The sequence below is a fragment of the Trichosurus vulpecula genome, chromosome 6, assembly GCF_011100635.1.
Source record: "Trichosurus vulpecula isolate mTriVul1 chromosome 6, mTriVul1.pri, whole genome shotgun sequence".
Classification (NCBI taxonomy): domain Eukaryota; kingdom Metazoa; phylum Chordata; class Mammalia; order Diprotodontia; family Phalangeridae; genus Trichosurus; species Trichosurus vulpecula.
Window position 1 is genome coordinate 262,683,547 of NC_050578.1, and position 19,102 is coordinate 262,702,648.

At 39.3% G+C, this 19,102-nt stretch overlaps 1 protein-coding gene and 1 pseudogene across 1 annotated transcript; one reads left to right on the plus strand and one right to left on the minus strand.

The window, feature by feature from the left end:
- Positions 1-9,046: 9,046 nt before the first annotated feature.
- Positions 9,047-11,552, plus strand: LOC118855035 (annotated as a pseudogene).
- A 6,376-nt stretch (positions 11,553-17,928) lies between these two features.
- On the minus strand, positions 17,929-18,879 carry LOC118855036 (olfactory receptor 10AG1-like). The gene has a single exon (XM_036765169.1). It carries the CDS (start codon positions 18,877-18,879, stop codon positions 17,929-17,931), a length of 951 nt encoding a protein of 316 aa, XP_036621064.1.
- Between the last annotated feature and the right edge of the window lie 223 nt (positions 18,880-19,102).

Here is a 19,102-nt window from a genome sequence, read left to right on the forward strand (position 1 = left end):
ATATTGGTCTATGCCCAGTTTCTGTCCTACCATTTTCCAATATTCCCAACAGTTTTTGCGTAATAGTGAATTATTAGCCCCGAAGCCGGCCTCTTTGGGCTTATCAAAGAGTAGATTGCTATAGTTGTTGACTTCTCCATCTTGTATTCCTATCCTATTCCACTGATCCACACCTCTGTTTCTTAGCCAGTACCAGGTAGTTTTGATGACTGCTGCTCTGTAGTACAGTTTAATATCTGGTATGGCTAGGCCACCTTCTCTAGCACTTCTTTTCATTAATAACCTAGATATTCTAGACCTCTAGTTTTTCCAGATGAATTTTGTTATAATTTTGTCCAGCTCCGTAAAATAATTTTTTGGTAGTTTGATTAGTATGGCACTGAATAGATAGATTAATTTAGGTAAAATTGTCATTTTTATTATATTAGCTCAGCCTAACCAGGAGAAACTGATATTTTTCCATTTATTCAGATCTGACTTTATTCGCGTGAAAAGTGTTTCATAGTTATGTTCATATAGGCCCTGGGTTTGTCTTGGCAAATAGACTCCCAAATATTTTATAGTGTCCGCAGTAACTTTGAATGTAATTTCTCTTTCTGTCTCTTGCTGTTGGGCTTTGCAAGTAATGTATAGGAATGCTGAGGATTTATGTGGGTTTCTTTTATAACCTGCAACTTTGCTAAAGTTGTTTATTATTTCAAGTAGTTTTTTTTTACTTGATTCTCTAGGATTCTCTAAATAAATCATCATATCATCTGTAAAAAGTGATAATTTAGTTTCTTCTTTTCCTATTCTAATTCCTTCAATTTCTTTTTCTTTTCTTATTGCTACAGCTAATGTTTCTAGCGCCAAATTGAATAGTACGGATGATAATGGACATCCTTGTTTCACCCCTGATCTTATTGGGAATGCATCTGGCTTATCCCCATTACGAATAATGCTTGTTGATGGTTTTAGGTAGATGCTATTTATAATTTTAAGGAAGGTTCCACTTATTCCTATGCTTTCTAGTGTTTTTAATAGGAATGGGTGTTGTATTTTGTCAAAGGCTTATTCTGTGTCTATTGAGATGATCATATGATTTCTACTAGTTTTGTTGTTGATATGGTCAATTATGCTAATAGTTTTCCTAATATTGAACCAGCCTTACATTCCTGAAATAAATACTACCTGGTCATAGTGTGTTATTCTTGTGACGAGTTGCTGAAATCTTCTTGCTAATATTTTATTTAAAATTTTTGCATCAATATCCATTAGAGAAATTGGTCTACAATTTTCTTTCTCTGTTTTGACTCTACCTGGTTTCGGTATTAGTACCATATTTGTGTCATAAAAAGAATTTGGTAGGACTCCTTCTTCACCTATTTTCCCAAATACTCTACAAAGTATTGGAATTAGTTGTTCTTCAAATGTTTGATAGAATTCACATGTAAAACCATCTGACCCTGGAGAGTTTTTCCTATGGAGTTCATTCATGGCATGTTCAATTTCTTTTTCTGAAATGGGGTTATTTAGAAATTCTACTTCTTTTTCTGTTAACCTGGGCAGTTTATGTTTTTGTAGATATTCATCCATATCTCTAAGGTTGTCAAATTTATGGGCATACAATTGGGCAAAATAATTCCTAATTATTGTTTTGATTTCCTCTTCATTAGAGGTGAACTCACCCTTTTCATTTTTGATACTGGTAATTTGATTTTCTTCTTTCTTTTTTTTAATTAAATTGACCAAAATTTTATCAATTTTATTGGTTTTTTCATAAAACCAGCTCTTTGTTTTATTTATTAATTCAATAGTTTCCTTGGTTTCAATTTTGTTAATGTCTCCTTTGATTTTCAGAATTTCTAATTTGGTAATTAATTGGGGATTTTTCAATTTGCTCTTTTTCTAGCTTTTTCAGCTGTATGCCCACATCATTTATCTCCTTTTCCCCTATTTTATTCATGTAAGCATTTAGGGATATAAAATTTCCCCTAAGAATTGCTTTTGTTGCTTCCCATAAGTTTTGGTATGTTGTTTCACTATTGTCATTCTCTTGAATGAAGTTATTAATTGTTTCTCTGATTTGTTCTTTGGCCCGCTCATTCTTTAGAATTAGATTATTTAGTTCCCAATTAGTTTTTAGCTTATTTTTCCATGGTTCTTTATTAAAAATAATTCTTATTGCATCACAATCTCAAAAGTATGCTTTGACTACTTCTGCCTTTCTGCCCTGGATTGTGAGGTTTTTATGCCCTAGTACATGGTCAATTTTTGAGTATGTGCCATGTTCCATTGAGAAGAAAGTATATTCCTTTTTATCCCCATTCAGTTTTCTCCAGAGGTCTGTCATGTCTGCCTTTTCTAAAATTCTGTTTACCTCCTAAACTTTTTTCTAACTTATTTTGAGATTAGATTTATCAAGTTCAGAAAGGGGGAGGTTGAGTTCTCCCAGCATTATAGTTTTGCTGTCTATTTCTTCCTGTAAGTCCCTTAACCTCTCCTCTAAGAATTTGTATGCCTTACCACCTGGTGCATATATGTTAAACAATGATAATGCTTCATTGTTTATGGTGCCTTTTAGCAGGATATAATGTCCTTCCTTAACTCTTTTAATCAAATCTATCTTTACTTCTGCTTTGTCTGAGATTAGGATTGCTACACCAGCTTTTTTTTTACTTTAGCTGAGGTGCAATATATTTTACTCCAGTCTTTTACCTTTACCCTGTGTGTATCCCCCTGTTTCGAATGTGTTTCTTTTAAACAGCATATTGTAGAATTATGGTTTTTAATCCATTCTGCTATCCGCTTCTGTTTTATGAGAGAGTTCATCCCCTTCATGTTCAGAGTTATGATTTCTATCTGTGTCTTTTTCTCCATCCTATTTCCCCCATTTATGCTTTTATTTCTCCCTTTCCCCTTCTCCTCCTCAACAAAGTTTTGCTTTTGACCGCCACCTTTGTCAGTTTACCCTCCTTTGTTATTCCCCTCCTTTATCTTACAGTTTCCCACTTGCTACTTCTCCGCTCCCTTCTGACCATCCCCCTCCCTTTTTCTCCCCTTCCCCTCCTACTTCCCGTAGATCAAGTTAGATTTCTAAACTTATTATGGTATGTTATTCCCTTCTTGAACCAGATCAGATGACAGTGATGCTCAAATACTGCTCTTCTCCCTCCCTTCTTTCCCTCTAGTATAATATGTTTTTGTGCCTCTTCATTTGGTTTAATTTACCCTTTCCTACTACCTCCTTATCTCTTCTCTCATAGCCCTCCCTTTACATCTCTTACTTAGATTTTTTTTATTTTTACATCAGTTAATTTATACAGGCATTCACAATCTATGTGTATCCCTTTCAATTGTCATAATAGCTGTACCATTCTCAAGACTGACCTGTATATATGTATATATATATATATATATATATATATATATATATAAAATATATATATATGTATATATATATATATATATATGTATGTATATAAAACATACATATGATCATATACTCCCACATAAATATGCAGACCACTTGCCCTTATTGGTTAATAAGGTTTGTGAGGGTTTTCCCCCCTGGTTACCTTTTTATGTCTCTCTTGAATTTTGTATTTGGAGATCAAATTTTCCATTGAGTTCTGGCCTTTTCATCAGGAAGGTCTGGAATTCCCTTATTTCATTGAATGTCCATCGCCTTGCCTGAAAAATTCTGCTTAGTTTTGCTGGGTAGTTGATCCTTGGTTGTAGTCTCAGCTCTTTTGCCCTTCAGAATATTATATTCCAATTTCTCCTGTCTTTCAATGTGGAAGCTGAGAGATTCGGTGTGATCCTTACTGTAGTTCCATGATATTTGAATTGCTTCTTTTTGGCTGCTTGCAGTATTTTCTCCTTTAGTTTATAGTTCTGAAATTTGGCTATAATATTTCCTGGTGTTTTCAGTTTGGGGTCTCTTTCAGGGGGTGATAGGTGAATTCTTTCAATGACTATTTTGCCCTCTGGTTCTAGGACCTCTGGGCAGTTGTCTTTGATAATTTCTTCGAAGATACTGTCAAGGCTCTTTTTTTCATCGTGGATTTCCGGTAGACCAATAACTCTTAAATTGTCTCTCCTGGATCTATTTTCCAGGTCAGTTGTTTTCCCAATCAGATATTTCACATTTTTTTCTATTTTTTCATTCTTTACATTTTGTTTTACTACTTCTTGGTGCCTCATAGATTCATTAGCTTCCACTTGCTCAACTCTAGTTTTTAATGAGTTAGTGTTTTCATTTTGCTTTTGAGTCTCATTTTCCAGTTGGTTGATTTTGCCTCTCAGGGTGTTATTGTAGTTTAACAGGACCTTTCTTCTCCATGGTAGAAAACACCATTAAGCGTGTTTCTCTTCCATCATTCAAAAGAAGCAATTCCAAAGCTTTTAAAGATCAGTGAGGTAGAATGTTGCTGTTGGGAAAAAGCAATGGATTAGAGAAAAGAATACCCATGTTTGAGTCTTCAGGTGAATTGTGGGGAAGAGCTTCTATCCAAATAAATGTAATGATGGGATGGGTCATTGAAGGCCTGGTTTAAAAGTATACACAAAATACTCTGCAGTTTTCAACCCAAGCAAAGCCTTGGTTAAACTGCTTCTAAAAATGCATATTGTGAGAATCTCTTACTAAGGCATCTGTAAGACACCTTTATACGAGCATTAGACTAAAGTAGAAAAATCAACTAGTGTGTGAACCTTTAGTCATGGAGATGGGAGAAATGACAATGTGACTTATGAATGCTTCTTAGTTTAAGCAGTCACTAAAATTTATGTCTGAATAATGGGAGAGGGAACTATAGCAAAACTTCATTTAACATTAAAAAAAACAAAATATCATGAATATAGAATTGGATTCAGTGTCAGGAATGCAAGTCCTTCCTCTGATACATATATATGTGTGTGTGTGTGTGTGTGTGTGTGTGTCTGTGTGTGTGTGTCTGTGTGTATGTGTGTGTATGTATATATGAGTGTGTATGTATGTATATATGTGTGTATATATCTCTCTCTGTGTGTGTATATATATATATATATTTGCTACATGAGTTTTGGAAAAATCATATAACCTCTCAGTGATCCAGACAAATCTGCAAAACTATACATTCATGGATAGTTGCTTGTGTCTGTTGGTTAAAAGAGCTTCCTCTCTAGGTGTCCCAGATATTAATGAAGTTATAGGTACAAACCAGTATCTCCCTGAAGATTTTTCAAAAGAAGACGTTCTCTGGGCTGGTGGTACTTATGACTGGGCACAGAGATAAGGAATGAAGAGGAATTCAGTGAGATAAAGGTCTAATGAGGAAAATGAGGTAAACAGTCATTATAGCCTAGTTTTAGAACAACCTCTTTCATGACACAGGAGTGAACAAGAAGGGGGAGGGGAAACCTAGAGGAAAGAGAACAGTCAAAAGATAATGGTTCTGTAATCTGAAGTCATGAATTCATATAGATAATTTGCTAGTTGCCATTCATTTGATATGGGAGAGAGGGCTACAAAATGCTATGACTCAACCTCCTTCTAACATACGTCATACCTACCAGCCTTGAGTCCCATAGTAAGGCATTCCTACTTTTGATATCCACTAGAAGTTTGTGTTTGCCTGTGAGAAGAAATGTGAAGTGTCACAGGAAAAATAAGCATTTTGATTCAATATTGATAGAGCAATAATTAGTTCCAGCCATTATAGAAAACAAATGAGAACCATCCTAAAAACAACAACGATAAAAATTAAACCATTCATGGCCCATTACATAGGCATATACTGCTCTGCCTGTATCACAAAGAGACTAAAAAGAGGGGAAAAGGTCCTTTTTGTGCAAAAAGATTTATAATAGTTCTTTCTTTCTAAATATGTCTCTTTATTTTTATGGAGATTGAAAAACAATGGTGTGTGTGTGTGTGTGTGTGTGTGTGTGTGTGTGTGTATACAGACACACACACACAAGGACGGTAACAACATAAATGGAAATTGCAATAAAATTTAATCTTTAGATATGTAATTATGATGGCCCAATTATGATGTCTGATGAAGAGATGAAATACAGCAAACTTTTTCACTCACAGTAGAAAGACAAGAAAATGAGTTTTGATTATCTGTATCTATATCACGAAATAATGAGGCATTCTCTATTTTGTTGTTGTTGTTAGTTATTTTTAAGAGATTTATTTCAGGAGAAAGAGTTGTATATGCACATAAATGAATGGTTTAAAGGTACATTCCTAAAATTTTCAAAAATACAATATAATGTCTTTCTCATTCTGGTTTTAGCAAAAAAAGTAATGATTTCTTTCACCACACTTTATCTTTAAGAAAAAAATCTGTGAACATGCTAGATTTTGTGAGTACTATAGATATAAAATAATCTCACTCTGGATAATTCAGATAACTGTCTGCCTTTATCCTTTCTCTCATGAGGAGCTAGTTTAATTAGTAGCAAATCATCAAAGATACTCTTACTTTGTCTTTTAAGTTTAATAGTGGGGTTGCAGAGACAAGATGGCAGCTGGAAAGCAGAGACTGGCCTAAACCTCCCTACCGCAGGAGACTGCAAACACCTATAAAAATGGCTCTTAACAAATTCTAGAACTGCAGAACACAAGAAATAGCAGAGGGAAACTGGGCTTGAGCCAGGACAGGCTGGATGGTGGCTGGGTAAAGTCTATATAGTACAGAGCTAGGGGCAGACTGGAGCAGAGCCCAGCAAAGGCTGCACCGAGATCAACCAGATCAGGAGCTGGGTGGAACACGCTCTAGTATCCTGAATCAGGGAGCTGTGGTGGTTACCAGACTTCTCAACCCATAAACACTAAAGGAAAAAGAGAAGGTTAGTAGGAAAAAGCTTCGGGGACAGAGTGAAAGGAGTTGGTGGTTCAGCAACCACCCCAGGGGCAATGGAGGTGGTGCAGCTACAGAACTACAGCTGCAGTTGCTTCTGGCCCCAGGCCCACCTGGTGGGAGGAATTAAGTGGTAGATCTGAGTGGGAGTGCAGAGGCTGCTTAGATCTGAGTTGCAGTCCGGGTTGGTGGTTCTTGAGGAAGGAGGAGTGCTGGTGTGGCAGAGCTTGCTTGACAGAAGTAGCTCTGAAAACAACAGTGCAGACCTTCAAGCTTGGGACAAAGTACTCTCTACTCTACTAGCAGTCATACCTCAACAAAAAGCTCAAGAGTCAAGTAGTTGGCTAGGAACATGAACAGACAGTGAAAACAGACTCAGATTCAGACTCAGACTTTGGAATCTTTCTTTCATGACAAAGAAGACCAAAACATACAGCCAGAAGAAGTCAACAAAGTCAAAGAGCCTACGTCAAAAGCCTCCAAGAAAAACATGAACTGGTCTCAGGCCATGGAAGAGTTCAAAATGATTTAGAAAAGCAAGTTAGAGAAGTAGAGGAAAAATTGGAACAAGAAATGAGAATGATGCAAGAAAACCAGGAAAAACAAGTCAATGACTTCCTAAAGGAGACCCAAAAAAATACTGAAAAAAATAACACCTTAAAAAAGAGATTAACTCAAATGGTGAAAGAGCTCCAAAAGGCCAATGAGGAGAAGAATGACTTGAAAGGCAGAATTAGCCAAATGGAAAAGGAGGTCCAAAAGAACACTGAAGAAAATACTACATTAAAAATTAGATTGGAGCAAGTGGAAGCTAGTGACTTTATGAGAAATCAAGATATCATAAAACAGAACCAAAAGAATGAAAAAAGTGGAAAACAATGTGAAATATCTCATTGGAAAAACCACTAATCTGGAAAATAGATCCAGGAGAGATAATTTAAAAATTATTGGACTACCTGAAAGCCATGATAAAAAAGAGTGCCTAAATATCATCTTTAAAGAAGTTATCAAGGAGAACTATCCTGATATTCTAGAACCTGAGGGAAAAATAGAAATTGAAAAAATCCACCAATTGCCTCCAGAAAAAAGATCCCAAAAGAAAACTCCTAGGAACATTGTTGCCAAATTCCAGTGCTCCCAGACAAAGGAGAAAATACTACAAGAGCCAGAAAGAAACAATTGGAGTATTGTGGAAACACAAACAGGATAATACAAGATCTAGTAGCTTCTACATTAAGGGACTGAAGGACATGGAATATGATATTCCAGAGGTCAATTGAACAAGGTATTAAAACCAGGAATCACCTACCCAGCAAAACTGAGCATCATGCTCCAAGGCAAAACATGGATTTTCAATAAAATAGAGGACTTTCAAGCTTTCTCAGTGAAAAAACCAGAGCTGAATGGAAAATTTGACTTTCAAACACAAGAATCAAGAGAAGCATGAAAAGGTAAAGAAGAAAGAGATATCATAAAGACTTACTAAAGCTGAACTGTTTTGTTTATATTTCTACATAGAAAGATGATGTGTATGATTCATGAGACCTCAGTATTAGAGTAGCTGAAAGGAATATGCATATATATATATATATATATATATATGTATGTATGTATGTATGTATGTATGTATATAGACAGAGGGCACAGGGTGAGCTGAATATGAAGGGATGATATCTAAAAAAATAAAATCAAATTAAGGGATAAGAGAGGGAGAAAGGGATAGAATGGGGTAAATTATCTTGCATAAAAGTGGCAGGAGGAAATCTCTGCTCAAAGAATAGATTCTACCTGGAGTTGTGTTCCTACTTGAGAAGGCTTCCAGAAGGACATCCACGAAACGAAAAGACACTGGAGTGCTGCTCTTCTCTCTGCTCCCGCTGCCACTCGTGCTCCTGTTCCCGTTCGCCTCGGCGTGGTCCAGCCGCGGTCCCTTCGCCTAGGTCGGGCGCCCCATCAGCCCAGCCCAGGAGCCGCGTTCTTCCATCATGCAGTCCCAGGGCCCTGAGGCGGCGCGTGGCCAGCACAGGGAAGCCCAGCAAAGCCAGGCTGCAACAGCTCTGGTGTTGGCGGGGCGCGTTGCTCTGCCTCGGCAGGAAGCCTGAGCGCCGGCCGGCCCCTCCCCTCCTGCTTTTGGTCGGTGCGCGCGTCCCGACGCGCTCGCACACAGGACTGTGACCAAGGCCGCGTCTGTGCCCGCGCCCGAGCGATCCCGCATGGCCTCGGCCTGGGCTTCGGCTGGAGCGCGAGCCGAGCATCGTGAGGCCCGGGCCCAGCTCCGCCAAAGAGCGAGGCAGCGGCGAGGGACTGCAGCGTCAGTGGCGGCGAGCGCGGGCAGCCCCGGCTCGGTAGACTGGCCGGCGGGGGCCGACAAGCGCAGTCCCGGGGCCCCCGGGGGTGCGGGGGGGCGGCGGCCTCCACCTCCTCAGCCTCGGTCTTGGGGAAACCGAGACAGGCAGCTGAGCTGCTGGAGCAATGCGGCGTGTGCCAGGAGCTCCTGCGGCCTGAGCGGGAGCCGCGCCAGCTGCCCTGCCTGCACTCAATGTGCCGCCAGTGCCTGCTGCTCTGGCCCTCCTCCACGCTGGCCTGCTCCACAGGCACTGCAGCCAAGCCTGCCGCCGGCAACAACGAGGGTGAAGGCGCGGTGGTGGATTGTCCGGTCTGCAAGCACCAGTGCCTCGCCAAGGACATCGTGGAAAACTACTTCATGAGAGACAGCGGCGCCAAGGTGGCCCCGGACCCCAGTGCTGCACCAGCTGCAAGGACAACGCCCCAGCCACCAGCTACTGTGTCGAGTGCTCAGAGCCCCTGTGTGAGACTTACGTGGAGGCCCATCAGCGGGTCAAGTACACCAAGGACCACACCATCCGTTCCACTGACCCTGCCAAGTACCCCGATGGGGAGCATACCATCTACTGCTCAGTGCACAAGCACCAACCTCCGGCCCTGTTTTGCGAGTGCTGTGATACCCTTACCTGCCGGGATTGCCAGCTCAATGCCCACAAGGACCATCAATACCGGTTCCTGGAGGATGCTGTGAGAAACCAGAGGAAGCTCCTGGCCTCCCTGGTCAAGCGCTTGGGGGACAAGTACGCCACCCTGCAGAAGAATAGCAAGGAAGTACACACCTCGATCTGCCAGGTGACAGAAGTGCAGAAGCGGGTACAGGTGGATGTGAAAATGGCCATCTTGCAGATCATGAAAGAACTGAACAAGCAGGGACCTGTGCTGGTCAAGGAGGCCCAGAAGGTTACCGAGGGGCAGCGGGAACGCCTGGAGTGCTAGCACTGGACCATGACCAAGATCCAGAGGTACCAGGAGTACATTCTGTGCTTTGCCTCCTGGACCCTGGAGAGTGATAACAGTACAGCCCTGCTGTTGACCAAGAAGCTGATTTACTTCCAGCTACACCAAGCCCTCAAGATGATTGTGGACCCTGTGGAGCCCCAGGGGGAAATGAAGTTCCAGTGGGACTTCAATGTTTGGACCAAAAGCACCAAGGCCTTTGGCAAGATTGTTTTGGAGAGGAGTGGTCCAGGTTAGGTGGCCCCTCCCCAGCCCCCTGGCAAGTCTGGAGGAGAAAATCAGGCCATGGACCTGCAGGAAGGCTATGGGAGCTATGGCCCAGATGAGCACTACAGTGCTGAGCCCAATGTGCCCAGAATGAAAAGGTCCAGGTCAGGGGAGGGCGAAGTGAGTGGCCTCATGCCGAAGGTGCCCAGGGTAACCTTGGAGTGCCTCAAGCTGGATCTGGATCTGGATCTGACAGCAGACAGACAGCTCCCTGGCTTCAAAGTCTTCCCAGTGACTACCAACAAGGATTATAACCTCATTGTCATTGAGAGGGGGAGCCAACCAGGGGCCCCAGGGGGACCTCCTAGGCCACCCATGGCCATGGTCAAGGAGGAAGAGACAGAGGCTGCCATCGGAGCCCCCCCAGGGGTTGAGGGGCCGGAGACAAAACCACTGCTGCTGCCTCCCCTGGAGGCCCCAGGGCCTGAGGGCCCCCATCTGGCTTTCCCCAGCAGCAGCACCAACTCTGGCCTGGAAGTGCTGGGAGGCCCTGATCCAGCAGCAGCCACTGCAGCTGCCACCGTGGCCGCTGGTGGCCCTGGAGCCCTGGATGACAGTGCCACTATCTGCTGCATCTGCCAGAAGCCAGGGGACCTGGTGATGTGTAGTCAGTGTGAATTCTGCTTCCATTTGGAGTGTCACCTGCCAACCCTGCAAGAGGTGCCTGGGGAGAAGTGGAGCTGCTCCCTCTGCCAGGAGGTGGTGGACTGTAAAGATGAGGTCCCTTTTCCTGGCACCAAGAGTATGGCTTTGACCCCCAATGGGAACCCCTGCCCTGCCAAGCTCTCACCTACTAATCAGCAGAAGTGTGAGCGTGTGCTGTTGGCCTTGCTCTGCCATGAGCCGTGTAGTCCCCTGCACCACCTGGCCATGGATCCCATGCCCTCTGCAGATCAGCCAGGCATCCTGGACCTCACTCTGATCCGTGCATGCCTTCAGGAGAAATTGTCACCCCTGTACAGCTCCCCGCAGGAGTTTGCCCAGGACGTGGGCTGCATGTTCAAGCAATTCAACAAAATCACGGAGGACAAAGCTGAGCTCCAGACAATCATTGGCCTTCAACGCATCTTTGAGACTCGCATGAATGAGGCTTTTGGGGACACCAAGTTTTCAGCTATTCTGGTGGAGCCCTTCCCTTCCCCTATCTGAGGCTCTGGCCTTGGCCCCTCCAGAGCTGGTGGGGGGCCCTAGCGATGGTAACTGAGTCCCTACCTTGCCCCAGAATGGCTCCATTGTCCCCTCACTCATTCCTTCTTTTACCCGTTGGTCCTTCTGTTTCCTACCCCCAGATGCGGTTTTTACTTCTCTCCATTTAATAAAAATGTAACCCAGGAGAAAAAAACAAAAAGTGGCAGGAAAAAGTGGTTTTGTAGGAAGGGAAGAAGGGGCAGGTGAGGAGGAATGAGTAAATTTTGCTCTGATCGGATTTGACCTGAGGAGGGAATACCATACACACTCAATTGGGTATCTTACCCCACAGGAAAGAAGGAGGAAGAAGATCAAAAAGGGAGGACAATAGAAAGGAGGGTTGGTAGGGGGAGGAGGTAATCAAAAACAAACACTTTCGAAAAGGGACAGGGTCAAGGGAGAAAATTCAATAAAGGGGGAAGGAAGTTAGGAAGGAGTAAAACATAGTCTTTCACAATGTGAGTATTGTGGAAGGGTTTTACATAATGATATGCATGTGGCCTATGTTGAATTGCTTGCCTTCTTAGAGAGGGTGGGTGGGGAGGGAAGAGGGGAGAGAATTTGAAACTCAAAGTTTTAAAAACAGACATTCAAAAACAAACAAAAAAAATGATCTTGCATGCAACTAAGAAATAAGATACACAGGCAATGGGGTGTAGAAATTTATCTTGCCCTACAGGGGAAGAAGGGAAAGGGGGATGGGAGGGGAGTGGGGTGACAGAAGGGAGGGATGACTGGGGAATGGGGCAACCAGAATATATGCCATCTTGGAGTGGGCGGGATGGTAGAAATGGCGAGACAATTTGTAATTCAAACTCTTGTGAAAATCAATGGTGAAAACTAAATGTATTAAATAAATTAAATAAAATTTAAAAAAAAGAAAAAAAGAGAGTAACTGACTTTAACCTGAAGCATATTGTGAATAGCTTCAGAATTGCTTGATGACAGTCTGTTGAGAATACTACAGAAGTGTTCAGCCTATCCCTCCAGTATGATGGCCTGCTCAATGAACAATATGGCTTGAGCAGCAATGAGTAGGCCTTTAGCTCCTAAATAGCCTTCAGGAGATTGTAAACATACTTTGGATTCCTACTATCAGCATAAAACTGAATTTCATACCCCTTGTTACGAAGCCAAGAATCCTGCATCTTTTTAAACATTGCATACAATCTAATGAGGATGATAGCATGCAAACAAGTATATACAAAGCAGGTTATACATAGTATAAATGGGAAATAATTAACAGAGGGAAGACACTAGAATTGAGAAAAGTTGGGTCAGGCTTCCTGTTGAAAGGTAGGATTGTAGTTGGCACTTAAAAGAAGACAAAGAGGTAAGTAGAGCAGAGGAGGGAAAGGGTTTCATGGATAAGAGACAGCCAAGAAAGTGCCTTTATCAAAGACATGCAGTGTTTTGTTCATAAAACGGTCAGAAGACCAGTGGCACTGTATCAAAGAATATGTAATAGGGGGAAAAGTATAAAAAGACTGAAAACATAAAAGTATTTTAGGTTATGAAAGTCTTTGACAGCTAAATGAGTTTTTTTGTTGTTTCATTTTGCTCCTGGAGATAATCAGGAACCACTGGAATTTATTGAGTGGGCTGTGGGGTGGGATGACTATGATATGATCTGACCTTTGATTTAGGAAAATCACTTTTGTGGCTGAATTGAGGATGGATTAGAATGGAGAGAGACTTGAGGCAGGCAGAATAGGCTATTTTGGTAGTCCAGGTAAGAGTTGATAAGGGCAAGCCCTAGAGTGATGGCAGTGTCAGAAGAGAGAACCTGGCATTTATGAGAGATGTTGTCAACAGGCCTTGACAATAGATTAGATATGAAGTTTGAGAGGCATTGAAGATTCTAAGATGACCCTTGGTTTACAAGCCTGAGGGACTGGGCAGGGCACTGTTTTCTTCTACAGTAATAGGAAAGGTAGAAGAGGTGGTTAGGGAAAAGAATAATGACTTCTGTTTTGGACATATTGAGTTTAAGATGTTTACTGGACATTCACTTAAATATGTTTGAAAGACTATTGGAAATGAGATTTGTGGTTAGCAGGGACGTTAGCAGGTTTGGGGCAGGTAGTTGTATTTGAGACTCATCAGCACAGAAATGGTAATTAAATACTTTGCACCTGAGGAAATCACTGAGTGAAGTGGTGAAGGAAGAAGAGAAAATTGCCCCAAACAGAAAGCTGAGGGATGCCTATATTTAGAGGACATGATCTGGAAAAGGATACAGGAAAAGAGATAGAGAAAAATTAGTCAGATAAGTAGAGAAGCAGGAGACAGTGGTGTCCCAAAAATCTAGAGGTATGAGACTCCCAAGAAGGAGAGAGTGATCCACTTTGTCAAAGTGCACAAAGATGTAAAAGAGAATGAGGTTAGAGATAGGGCCATTGAATTTGGCAAGTAAGAGATCATTAGTAGGTTTGGAGAGAGCAGTTTTGGTGAAGTGTGGGGGTGAAGGGGAATTGAAATGAGCAATTGGGCTGTAGGGGGTGTGGAATGGAATTTGGATGATTATCTACAGGAGTTCCAAGTCACTGGGATGTGAAAGTTATGAATAAGTGTGAGAGTATTTATTATGGAGTTGAAGTCATCACTCTTTTACCCTCAAAGGGAAGGTAAAGCCCTCTGGGAATCCTAAAGTCAAAGAGACCTGTTCTTCATACCAGAGATTCTCTACATCTCAGTTGGGACTTTGGGCTGGGAGCTGGAGATGGAAGTTGCTTGCACTGGTATAGATGGAAGTGGTTGCTTTGAATCAAATGGAAGACCCAGACTGACCCCTAGCAGCATTTCCTTAGAGGACGCACTGTCTCCAGCAAGAGGTCAAAGCACAAGGTACCACATTCTTCTTTCAATTCTAGCCATGAACCCTGAAAGCTCACAATCTTTTGTACAATATCTCTATCTAGATGCTGATTATGCTATATCCATTTATTGATAGATCCATATTAGCTATCTATTTATCTATCTCTCTAGAATATCAACACTAGTGTTATATGTGTGTGTGTGTGTATATATATATATATGTGTGTATATATATATACATATATATATGTGTGTATGTGTATATATATATATATATATATATATATATATATATATATATATATATATATATGTATATATATATTGTTAGCACCAGAAGGCAGAAGTCATGTAAAATGCATGTTGTACCTGAAGGCTGAAGAAATAGGATTTTAAAGAGAAAGAAGATCCTCTTCCTTCCTGGCACCTTCATGATACAAATTATGAAACATTCTTAATTATGCATTCGCTATTGCATCTCTCTTTTTATTTGGAATATGAAATTACAGATCCTAGGAAAGAACTTTTTTTTTTACATGGCACAGAGTTTTGTTTTGTTCTTTTAGTTTTAACATACTGTATGTTCAACTATACAATTAACTTTATGATAAGAAGTGTAAACATATATAATTATAAAAATATAAAAATAAATATGTAATATAATAAATTATGATTAAGTATATAATTATGAATATAACATAATATAATTTTATTTATAATATATGAGAACATATAATTATAGTTATGGGAACACTAACATCACTTTGCAAGAGAGTTATCTGATAGCAATACTAGAGCTATATTAGGCAAGTCCTTTCTTTGAGGCAGGCAAAGGGTTCATGTGCTTTCCAATTTTTGAGAGTGATCTGAATATGTCAGAAGGGTGAGGTCACTAAGTTTAAAATAGTTTGCCTATGAAGGTGAAAGTAAAGGACATCACTGCATTATTTCCAAGAAGCTTATAAATCTGATTTCAAAATTGTTGTCCAATCATTCCCCAATATAGCTAATTCTACTCTTTTCTACCTATTTTTCTTTATATGTTCAAAATATTATTATGAAATAGTTTATCCAATGCTTTGTTAAATATAAACAAATATACACACAAGTTCTTTGTATTCTTCCTCTAGTTTTCAATATATCATCTAATTTACAACCTAAATTTTTGTGTATATATTTATTTTATTTTACTACATTTAAAATATGATAATATTTTACACATATTTGAATATCATTAAGTAATATATATGTATATATATATATGCATATATATATATACATATATATATATATATAATTATTTCTCCTTCATCTGCTTTTCAGTTTGCTTTTCTGAGTGTGAACTGTCATTCAATATCTTTTTTTTTCCCTGTGTATGTCTTTATTTTTAATTTATCTTCATTTGTCACAAAGCCTGCTGCTTATATTTCCCCCAATATACTTTGGAAGGAGTTTATTACTTTCATATAATTTTGTACCTTTATTCAAAGTATTAACTCTCTTTTTTCTAATATTTCATCTAAAGCTTCAATTTTTTTTCAAATTCTTCCTCCTATTATTCATATTTCATTCGTAAAATCATTTGTTTTTTTTCTTAAACCTTGTTTCACTTTAAACTTTAAAATTTAATTTTAGCTAATTTGATTTAAACTCAAATTTTCATAAAATAATATTTCCTTAAATTAAATTTTCTCAAAATTAGTTTTATTTAAAATATCTCAGATAAAATATGTTCCCTCTCATCCTATCAATTCTCCTGACATCAAAAAGTATTTTTAACCAATAGCCATAGTGAATCAAAACAATTCCCTGCATTGCCATTTGTTCTAAAGGGTTTATCTCTGCACATTTTGTCTATCATCATTCTTATTCTCCTTTGGTGAGAGTTGATTATATCTTTCAAAAATACTGGTTTTTACAATGTTGTTATATGCTAATTTTTATTTCAAAACAGTTGTCTCTTGTATCATTTATGCTAAGAAATCTATTTGAACTATTAGAACAAATAACCATTTGAAGGAAAATACACCTTTTTCTCTTAAGGCTTTGCTTAAGGTATTTTTATGTAATTTTGTTCTGTTTTCCCCCTTTTGGGGATCAGTGAGGTAAGTCCTAGATCATGAAAGGCTTTTTTTTAGTGGTTTTTGTTTTAATTAACTCATTTTGCAAAAATGTCTTCCTACATTTGGTCTTTTTATTTGGGGTAGTCTCTATAGACTTTTAAAAAGAATACTTTGTTTTGTCATTATATTCTCTGGGCTCTGGTTACTGCTTTCTCTGTGTGTTGAGTTGTTGTTCTTCAAGATTTTCGGGGCGGGGTTTGAGCTTGGAATTTGCAAACTTTCAGCATACTCTAAATCCTAAGTAATATCTAGGCAAACTCTGTGATTCAAGTGTGATAAGTGATTTAAGACAAAGTCTGGTAACTGCCCTTCTGGTGTGACATTTGCAAGTTTCTGACCCAAGTTTAGATCATCCTGTTCCAATAATATGTTTATTAAAAAAAACCACACACACACATGAACAAACAAAGCAATTTAACCAAAATCCAGACAGAAAAGACATTTTTCCAAAACCTATTGTTTAGAATAACAATACATTTTTATTCCTTCTCAGTATTTTATATCATATGCAAATAAACAGATATGTAGTGCTTTCTTTGAATGACCTTGTCAAAATGACTCATTTTATAAGTGAAACTTGTTGTCATTGCAATTAAAAGAGATAAAGTACCCATTTCCCAAATTCACCCATGTTTACCAAAAAAAGACAACAACAAAAGAAGTCACAATCATTAGTGAAGAAGCATGTCTCCAAATTACAAGAAAGCTAGTACAATGCAACCTAATCACATATTCCATAGCTTATTTAACCATAGTCAACATTTTAGGTTGAAGAAAATTGCTAATAGTCTCATTTCAGTCAAGAAACACTAAGAAAAGAAATAGGTCAGGAAGCTCTTTGACATAGCAAAGTAGAATCTCTCAATAGCCTCAGCTTATAGTTGTAGTCATTTCCTTGAAGATATTATTGTTGTTGTCATATGCAAGCCCCTTGTAGCCACTGCATGCCTTTGGTCTAGATACTTGAGGTAACAGAGACAGGATAACCTCACACATTCTTTTGGAAGCAATCAGGGTTAAGTAACTTGCTCAGGGTCATGCAGCTAGTAAGGGTCTGAGGCTGCATTTGAATTTAGGTCCTCCTGACTCAAAGGCAGGTGCTCTATCCAATGCCCCACCTAACTACCCTAACCTTACAGTTTTGGTGGAAATGCAATACTTTATTAATAGGGCTTGAAAAGAAAAACCCCCACAATGATGACATAAATGTGTTTGTTCTTTGATGACACATAAAAACACTTGATATCATGGAGTGACAGACAGGAGAAATGCCAAAAGATTTAAAATAACTAGAAGGGAATGATTAAGTTTGAAAGGCATGCAGAAGGAAAAAAAGGAAGAAAAACTTGGCAAATGGTTCAGGATGTAATGATATATAAGATAAATTATTTTATTCTTTACTCTACACATTTACAAAATAGTTTTCTCACTGCCTCAATGAAGTCCTTGTTCCTCAGACTATATATCATGGGATTAAACACTGGTGTCACAATGATGTAGAATAGAGAGAAGATCTTATCTGTTTTGTCTGAGTAACTGGACTTGGATTGCAGATATGCAATGAAACCAGAACCATAGAATAAGCATACGACTATAAGATGAGATGAGCAAGTAGAGAAGGCTTTGGACCTGCCAGTAGTTGATGGGCGCTTCAGAATAGTGTTGAGGATTCTGATGTAAGATAAGAGTATCAGTAGAAAGGGAAGTAAAGCAAATAAGAAACAATCAATATAAATAAATAACTCATCCCCAGAGGTGTCTCCACATGCCAACTTCATTAGTGGGGGCATGTCACAGAAAACATGATTGAGTTTGTTAGAACCACAGAAAGGCACAGAGAATACTTGGTATGTCTGCCCTATTAAGACTGGCATTCCAGTGACCCAGGAGCCAATCACCATTTGGACACACATCTTGTGGTTCATGATTAGAGGATAGTAGAGAGGCTTACAGATTGCCACATAGCGATCATAGGCCATTACTGCCAGTAGGAAGCTCTCTGTGACTCCCAGAATAAGAAAGAAACACAGTTGTATGGCACATGACAGTAAAGAAATATTTCTTTCCTGTCTCCAAAGATTCATAAGCATCCTGGGGAGGGTGACTGATGTGTAACAAATTTCCACAAAGGAGAAGTTTCCAAGGAAGTAATACATGGGTGTTTGGAGAGTGGGTTCCATATTGGTGATTACAATGATGAGACCATTCCCTAACAGGATATTTATATAGATGACTAAAAAAATAACAAAAAGAAAACCTTGGAAGTTTGGAAGCTCAGAAAATCCCAAAAGAATAAATTCTTCCACGATACTAAGATTTTTGTCTGCCACTTTTTCTGTATATTCCATCTGTAAAATTAGTAATTCACAACAGGAAAGTCACTTGTTTCTCACTAGGACCTGGTTTTTAACTCTGGAATGACAAGTGGACAGATTAGATTAGATAGTGATTAAGATAACTTTAATATTATGAATGTAATTTTTTAAAAATATTTATCCAATTTGGACATTTTATGTTATGAAATCACATACAGATACTACATACTTTAAACTTTTTTTGTCCTAACCTCCA

Coding starts and splice junctions, on each gene's coding strand:
- LOC118855036 (XM_036765169.1), bottom strand. CDS start 18,879: ATGGAATATACAGAAAAAGTGGCAGACAAAAATCTTAGTATCGTGGAA.